At 37.3% G+C, this 9,107-nt stretch overlaps 1 protein-coding gene across 1 annotated transcript; it reads right to left on the bottom strand.

Moving 5' to 3' along the window:
• Nucleotides 1–5,859: 5,859 nt before the first annotated feature.
• Nucleotides 5,860–7,277, bottom strand: LOC119637459 (probable citrate synthase, mitochondrial). The gene has a single exon (XM_038033477.1). The coding sequence runs from the start codon at nucleotides 7,252–7,254 to the stop codon at nucleotides 5,860–5,862; it is 1,395 nt and encodes a 464-aa protein (XP_037889405.1). The 5' UTR covers nucleotides 7,255–7,277.
• Nucleotides 7,278–9,107: the final 1,830 nt, after the last annotated feature.

The raw sequence follows: 9,107 nt of genomic DNA, 5'->3' as shown, positions 1-9,107 counted from the left end.
AACCAAGATGTGCAGAATGTGTGGAAGAAATAATTGGCACACTGTTTCCACAGAAAGCCATGTTCGTGTATGTGCCACTGAGTGAGGAGAGTGATAATATTAATCTCACCAGGCCTGGGGAGATTGCTGCCATTGTAAAAGAAATAAAAGCCGAGAAAGTGCCGGGCCCTGATGGTATCTCAAATTGCGGTATTAAGCAAGCCATGTCGCTAAGGCCTGCTATGTTTCCGAACACATTCAAAGCTTGTTTGAAAGAATAAATTTTCCCAGATAAATGGAAACAACAAACGTTGGTGTTGCTGCCAATAAACCGTCGTATGAAGCAAATGCATACCGCCCTAGTTGTCTATTGGATACGATAAGCAAGGTGTATGAAAAGATCATTCGAAATCGTTTAGAAGCATCACTGGAGACATCTATTTCAATTCACCAATTCGGCTTCAGAAAAAAGAAAAGCCCAATGGGTGCAATAAAGATGGTCGCAAATACCGCAGCAGAAGCGATTAAAGGTACACGTTGGATGGAAGGCAACAAAAAGTATTGCTTAGTAATAGCATTAGATATTAAAACTGCATTCAACTCAGCAAACTGGTATTGTGTCATAGCTGCCCCACAGGAAAGAAAAATCGCACCGGATCTGATAAATATAGTGGCTAGTTATTTTACTGGCAGGAAACTGAGATATGTTATAGATAAAGGGGGCAGGGAGAAACTGATCTGGGAGAGGTATCTCATGGATCAGTCCTAGGACCTACATTGTGGAACGTAATGTACGACGATATCCTGAAGGGGAGCATCCATTGCGGATTTTGCTGACGATATAGCGATAATCATACCACTACAGCGAATAAAACCACCGACATGATCAAGAGGTGGTTGCGGTCAGTGGATTTAGAGCTGGCGGAAGTGAAAACAGAAGCGGTATTAATTTCTTCTGCCGAACTTGCGTGGCCGTAGGCAAGACCGCAGAAAGCTGATCGCAGATGTGGTAACTGCAACAACAATGTATGGCTCTTCTATGTGGAAAAAGGCTTTCGCTATCTCGTCATACACGAGAGACATACAAGCAGCATACAGGCTATGTGCTCTATGCGTCGCGTATCGGACGGTGTCGAAGGATGCGGCCCTGGTTATCGTTGGCATGATGCCAATCGACCTGCGTGTTAAAGTAGGTCTGTATAGAGCCGAATTTCGCAGACTCTCGGCTGAAGCGGCTAGGCAGCGAGCAAAACAGCGACTGGTGGAAGAGCGCCAGGAGCGCTGGAGCAGAGGGGGTAAATGTAGGTGGACGCATCGACTCATACCAGATTCACGGTCCTGGATGATTAAGCAACATGGTGAGATTAACTCTTATTTGACACAGGTAACTAGCGGCCATGGTTGCTTTCGGTCATATTTAAATAGGTTTAAAATAGAGCAGGATCCATTCTGTAGCTTTTGCGATTGCATCGAAGACGCTGAACATGTTTTCTTTCTCTGTCCGAAATACTATAACGAACGACAGAGACTACAGACGGAAATTGGAGTGTTATCTCTCCCCGACAACTTTGAGACAAATATGTTGAACGACCTGAAAATATGGAAGACGGTAGGAATGTTCGCCGCAAAAATTATGCAAAGACACGAAGAGCGTCAACGTAAGCTTTTAAGTAGTGCCTAAACGGCTACACTCCCTGTGAAGGTATACCTAAATGGTCGTGCCACAGGCTACGGAATAGGAGGGGTGGTTTTTAGCGGGTTAAAGTCTTGCACTGCCCAAATGGGCGCCTGCTGGCGGGTTTCCACCTCAAAAAAAAAAAAAACAAAATAAAAACATGCTTTCTGTATTAGTTCACTTTATTGATTTGAATTCTGTTTATATTGCTTTTATTTTGTTTAGGTTATTAACTTGTAAATATTTAGTGTAAGACCAAATTTACATACGAGAAAATGGTATATAAGACGAACCATTTGGAATAAAGGCATCATTATCAAAATTAAAATTGTGGTCATCAATTCATGCGACCCAAACCTCGCATTCTTCATTTATTGTTAGATGTTTTATCTTGTGGTAAATCAAATTAGTCTTGGCGCACTGAGCCGATCGAGGTAAACAATAAGCTCAATCAAACCAATATAACTCAAGCCTCACATCGAAAGCATTTAACAATTTTTTCAATGTAATAATTGTGACACAGTCAATATCATCGGATATCGTAGCACAGACGATCTTTTTGCCTTGATATTCCAACATAGCCTTGAAAACGTAAAAGTAATTGTCGGCAAAGATTATGATTATCAAATACAGTTCGTCGGAGACATTCCTATAATACTCGAATTGGTATAATCGTTTCAACGTAAGTTTGTAAATAATTCAAATGTTTTTCATAGTAATATTCATCGATTTGCGCAAATATAAAAATTTAATAATAATGGTAGTACACCATAAAGCAGTACAAAAATTAATAACAATTATAGATTTGTATAAATTTGTGTTTCCAATTGCTTTTCAGCTGCATTGCAAGTGATAATTCGTTTAAGGTTCGTTGCATTAGTCCTGTGCCAGATTTTTGATATCATAACCTAGGTCAAATGAAAACCGCATCTTGAACTCTTCCATTGAACGTGTCTCGTCTTTGAAATTGTAACAAAAGAAAATTAAATATGCCACGGATTCCCTTCATTTGCTCCAAATTGTCTATTAGTAGACTTATTTTTTGAAGATAACTAAACGAACTAATGCAAAAATGAGTACACTAACTCACATTGAATAGTATTCCATAAGAAGTTCAATACGTAGCAATCATTTTTTGTGGCACTACCCTCTCGAGAAACGCAATTGACACTTCATTTCATATTGCACGCTTGTAAATAAATGTGTGCAGCCTTCTTCAAGTTAATTGGCCGCTTCAAGTGCTTCGAAGATCATTATAATGCGAACAGTTGAGGATTATTGATTTGCGCTTTCATAGATTAAAACGATTATCAAAATTTACACACGACTGAGTTATATCGAAAATATTCCCATTTAAATCATTTATGGGTTTTGTGACACTTACATTGCTGCCCATCAGCGCAGAAACAGCGTTTCAAGCTCTGACAATTTCGAGTTTGCGAATCGTAAACACATTGAATATAAAAGTATAAGATACTGAAGGATCTAAAATACGTGCTACTTACACATGATGGCCTTTTCTTCTATAATACATCAATAATAAATTAAATTGTCCAGATGATGCTGGATGTTGCAGCAATTCTAAAGCTCGCTCTCTAAGAGCTAACAACTCAGAGAACCTGTTTTGAATTACCAACCATTCGTATACGTAAGTATGCAAATAGCTGATTTTTCCTTTGAACAGCCATTGCAGTAATCTGATCATTTTTAGTACTTCTCCTTATTACTGCTGATATTGCAAATAGACTGAAAAATGTGGTCCAGTATTAATATGCCCAATTTGAACAAATTTGATTGCAGATATTTTTGACCAAAAATAACCGATGAAAAAATATACTACGTTTTTCGCTATCTAATAAAGTTGCAGTACTTATATTTTGCGTCATACGAAAGTAAAAACGACATAGAATGTCTCAGTTTAAAACCTAACATTTGTAATTTAACTGGGCTTCAAACACTTTACTCACGTCACTCTCCCGTTGAGGTCCTTAAGATTGTATTGTTATTATAATAATTTAATCAGAGAAATAAATTCTAACACTAAAGACTTAAAGTGCTAGCATCTAAGACTGTTGGCTTTATTGAAAACTCTACCACCCTTGAGATTTGAATCTACGATCGTTAAGTAGTTTCCCTACTCGGCCACTAAGGCGGATCGTAAGATTTAAAAATTAAATTTAAGGTTTAAACAATTAATCATCCTTGAGCTACTTCGTTGTTACAGAATTGGAAGGCGTTCTATTCGAAGACTTCTGCATATTAAGACATATTTCCCTGCTCTTGAAGAACTGCGTTTGTATGATTTGCGTTTCGGCAATCACAATGTTCAAGAGATTAGCGAAAGCTACACGCGAACGGAAACATGTACAGATGTCTATGTAAAAGCAAACAAAATTGTTAAAGGAAATTGTAAAATGTATCTCTTATATGGCAACAAAATAGTCAATTATCTGTAAGTGAAAATTGGGTTAAAAACGAGTGGCTTCAATTAGGTTGGCATTAGTGCCAGTTATTTTCGATGAATCAAATACATGAACAGTTATCAGATGAACAGAGGGGCAGACAAGTTTAGATGAAAAGGCTGGCCGAACTCAAGTTCTTCTGGTTGTTACAATCGTGCGCACAAACTTAACATACCCAGCTCCAGAAGTGTTGTAGAATGTAAAAAATGAAAGAGAAAATTGACAAACAAAATAGTTGTGCACACACACTATTCGCATGTTGATCCTAATCTCGTTCCGCCGATTTATCAAAAAATCCAACAATCCAACATACGGACAACCAAGTTGAAAACATATGGAAGAATCCGACTTAGTTATATCATTGAAACACACCAATTGGGACTTAAGAAATCTACTTCTCTAATTTGCACCTTACGATTAAACATATAATTCGCGAATGCCGAAATCTTTTCAATATTCGAAGACCTGTTTTCGAAGCGTCGAACTCTATGGACGTCTTAAAAGTATCTGGAGTACATATCTATAAAATTTTTAACTTCGTTGAAGCGAGTAGGCTAACCGCCTAGGCGACAGCCTTAATTGCTAGTACAAATCTAATTTTTTCAACAATAGTAATAATAATATATCTGTCGTTTGTTAGGTAACTTAACACCAACTTATTGTAGGCAAACAGAAAGACCGACATCGATCTTACAAGTTTGCACTTTGGTCGGCCCACAATTCTTCCATAATAAAAGCTTACCTTTGCTAGATGCGCAATTAAGTTTTCACGTTTCTTTTGATCGACGAAATGTTAAAAGCATCACAAAAAATGCGAAAAATGGTTTTTGTAATGTCATTCATTACTCGATGAGGCGAGGTAACCGTGAATACAGCGAGAAATATAGCACCTTACAGTTTAGTGCTGGTAACGTTTCTTGAGCGAGTTCTCCAAAATGCAGCCGGTACTCGTGAAGCTGAAAAGCCCCGATATCATTATATAATATATATGACCCATCTGACCCGCCAAAAGAGTTCGTCATACACATTCAGGTTTATCATTGATGTTAATGGTACGGCTAGTCGTTATCATGGTTATTTGGGATCTGGCTATCATAACGCGTTCACTCTTTATTCATTCATTGTTCATAACGACAACAGTTCTATTCTTTATATAAAGCGGAAAAATTCAAGACTCGCAAACGCTATTTACTTGGCATAAAAGTAGATATCGTCGTTCTTGTAAAACTTTTAGGTTGCGATGTATTACGGCTGGTGCTTCTTTCCAGATATCGAAGTTTTCTAAAAGGAAGCAAAGCTTTGTACGTACTGAAAATCCAAAATAATTTATATATTCCTGGCCAAGTTGTTGTCATAAGTATGTAAGTATGTAAGGTAGCAAGACTTTCAAAGGTCACAAATGACTGCGAGTTGGCCTGAAGTCTGGGTGTCTCGTGAGAAGCTATAATGAATAATAATCTCAATAATTCCAAATTCATAAAATATTTTGCGTTCGAGTTCGGATGGAAAGTTTACATATGCTATCGCGTACACATATTTTATTTAGTTTTTTTTTTCATTCATTTAAATTACAATTAGTTGAGCAATAGTTTAAGTTAATATGTGTTTTATAAAAAATGCAGCTTCAGCACTGTACATCTTCCTCTAAACCAGCTTCTTTCCTTCTTATCTTAGGTTCTTTGCATTTTACCAACTGATTGGTCGTATTGGGATGTTCTTGGAAGTTTTGGGGCTCATGTATGTTTACTTTTGGACCATTTGCATAAGCATATCTGTGGACAAGGATTTAGGACGTTCGATGGGTAAACCTAATGCACGATCCCATATAAGAGAAGAGAACACTCCGAGAGCACGAGAGACGCCAAACAGTATCGTATAATAGTTTATTTCTTTCAAACCATAGTACTGTAATAATACACCAGAATGGGCATCGACGTTAGGCCAGGGATTGTTGATTTTTCCACTATTTTGAAGAATGGGTGGAGCCACTTTATAGATCATGGATACTAGACGAAATAGTGGGTCGTCTGGCAGATGTTTTAGAGCGAACTCTCGCTGGCAGATGTAGCGAGGATCTGTCTTGCGTAATAAGGCATGACCATAACCGGGCACTAACCGCCCGGATTCTAAAGTTTTCAAGATATACTCTCTCAACTCGTCTTTGCTTGGATCCTCGCCAATTTCTTCTTGTAACTTACGCAACCACATCATCACTTCCTGATTTGCTAAGCCGTGCAATGGACCAGCCAAGGCGTTCATTCCAGCGGCGAATGATAGATACGGATCACTTAAGGCTGAGCCCACCAAATGCACTGTGTGAGCTGAAACATTACCACCTTCATGATCGCTATGTATGGTTAAATAAAGCCGCATCAATTCATTAAACTTTGGATCATCGTAGCCTAACATCTTAACGAAGTTAGCCGCCCAATCTAAATTCGAATCAATTGCTATGGAACCTTTTCCATTGCGATAAGTGTTACAATAGATAGTAGCAGCTACCACTGGCAATTTGGCAATCAGATCCATGCTGTCCTCGTACACATATTCCCAATACTTAGATTTATGAACACCTTGTGAGTAGGCTTTGGCAAATTTACTGTCATGATTAAGGGCAGTGATGGCAGCTGAAAATTGAGCCATAGGGTGTAAAGTTGTTGGAAAATTATTCAACATCGTTACAACATGTTGAGGCAAAGAAGCACGTGCAGCCCATTCATGCGAAATTTGCTTAACTTGGGGCTTGGTTGGCACCTCGCCAGTCACTAGCAACCAGAACAGGCCTTCCGGTAGAGGCTCCTCACCACAATCAGCAGACGGTAATGCTTTTTGACATTCAGATATGGATAGACCACGGAATCGAATACCCTCTTCTGGATCCAAAACAGAAGTTTCTGTAACCAAAGCCTTAATACCACGCATACCACCATACATCATGTCGATAGTGGTTTCGCCCATTTTAAAGGAGCCATGTTGTTTACGGAAGTTCTTAATTCTCTCCTGTTCAATCGGAATCTTAGCAGCTAAAACGTCACGCAAATTAGAATTTGCTGAGATAAACCGAACCCAAGACACCAAGAATGTACTGAATTTCTGAATCTTTTGTATTTTACGTGCAGAATTATGATAAATCGACATGATTTTGCAATATTAGGCGCTTTTTTTATTAATTTATAATTTTTTCAATGCGGCTGTTATACAAACTTATGTTTTTCTTTTTTCAAATCGTTTTCAAATTTGTATAAAATTGAGATTTTCTTTGTAAGAAAAAATCAAGCGACACCGTATTGATTACGACAAACTGACAGATAATTCTTACGCACTCGGATAATAATTTTATTTTGTAGGTAAAGCTTAGTAGGTTAATAATTTATATTGTCTTGACGACACTCTTTGCATAGCGTATTACCTTCATGTATGAAGTTTTTCTCCCGTAGTCCGCTTGTGGTGATAAAGGTACGTAGACAGAGAAGAAGAGTTTCAAGTAGATTAATCATTTGTTATACAAATCGATGCAGAATGATTTTCTGAATTGATTTCACCCCCATCTGTCCATTTGCGTTTTTCATGCCTGAACACGTAATTTTGTCTTCAATTTAAAAATAGCAATTGTACACATAATGATCACACATAATTCAATGGAATTTGTTACGCTCACTTACTTAGCCGTAAATTCGAAAAGTTGAAAATTAAAAACGGCACAAGTCATTAAATTTTTATTTATTTTTAATATTTATTTATGTTTAACATTTCTCAATAAAAATTCGTAGAGAGTAGTATTTTGACTTACTAATCAAATGGGGAAAATTTGGATTAGATGGATACATTTTTCTCGAATCCTATTTTGGAAGTTTTACAAGGCGATATGACATATACATTTACTGGGCTAAGTTTGAACCACATATAGCTCTCGTCTATGCGGTGCCACAAATAGTAAGTCTTTAAACCTAATCTAATTGTTGAAATTTTCCGAGAGAAGTAATTAAAGAATTGCCTTAGGCATCACTTGTAGAATGTTGAAGGGCGGGTCTTGACCGGCTATAATGTTTTAACCAGGCTTGAGTGGGGATTATGTTGAAAGAAAACATATTTAATAATTGATGGAAGGCTTAATTAACCAGCCACGATAGCATGTAGTAAAAACGGGGATGTAAACTTAGCAGCAAGTAAGCAGACGTGTTATTGTTGGGCTTATCTATACTCTTTTGTGTCATTAAAACATTGGAGAATTTTTTTCCATTTCTCCAGTCAGAAGAACCTTCCACGGTCGGGCAATCAGGAAACTACTGTACTATTGTTATACAACGGCAAGCATCGCTGAAGAATTCTAAGTTTTTAAAAAATATATATCATAATATGAGAAATATAGATAAGGATTAAAAATTTAACGAAATGTAGATTTGATGGTTTAGCTAGAAGTGTGACTGCGAAAAAAGTGATCATTTTGAAAATCCTCGGACATCGGCAATCTTGTTTTAAATTAGTCGCTGCTGCTAAGTTACAGCCCAACGTGTTACCTGTTGATTTTTAACTTCTTCAATAAATGGTGTAAAAGTATTTTGAAAGAAAAATATGTTCGTTCATCTTCATCAAGACGACCATTGAGACCCGAACGATTCGAAAATCCTTCTGCCAAGAAGCTAAAATTTTGGCAAGGTGTTTTCGGTTTCGTTGATGCATTCAGTTATTTGTTTATACGTTTCCTCGGAGTTCCCTGCGTTATTTCCATGGAGTAGAACGTACGACGCTTGACAGATGTAAGAACAAGCGTTCTTTCGGGCACAAAATCTTCAGAGAAAGAGAATCAGGACGAATATTTGAACATGTAAGGACAGTTTTAAATATATAATATGTGAATAAAAAAATAATAATGGAATAATTCCAAAAACAAATTTTTTTCTTTTGTATTTTTTGGAAAATATCTGTTGCATATCGCCAGTGGAACTTGTAAGATAATCGCGATAAATTAATGTATGCAGAACGTCTTCCTT

This window comes from Glossina fuscipes, unplaced genomic scaffold (assembly GCF_014805625.2).
Source record: "Glossina fuscipes isolate IAEA_lab_2018 unplaced genomic scaffold, Yale_Gfus_2 59, whole genome shotgun sequence".
Taxonomy (NCBI): domain Eukaryota; kingdom Metazoa; phylum Arthropoda; class Insecta; order Diptera; family Glossinidae; genus Glossina; species Glossina fuscipes.
This window is presented reverse-complemented; position numbering and strand designations above follow the sequence as displayed.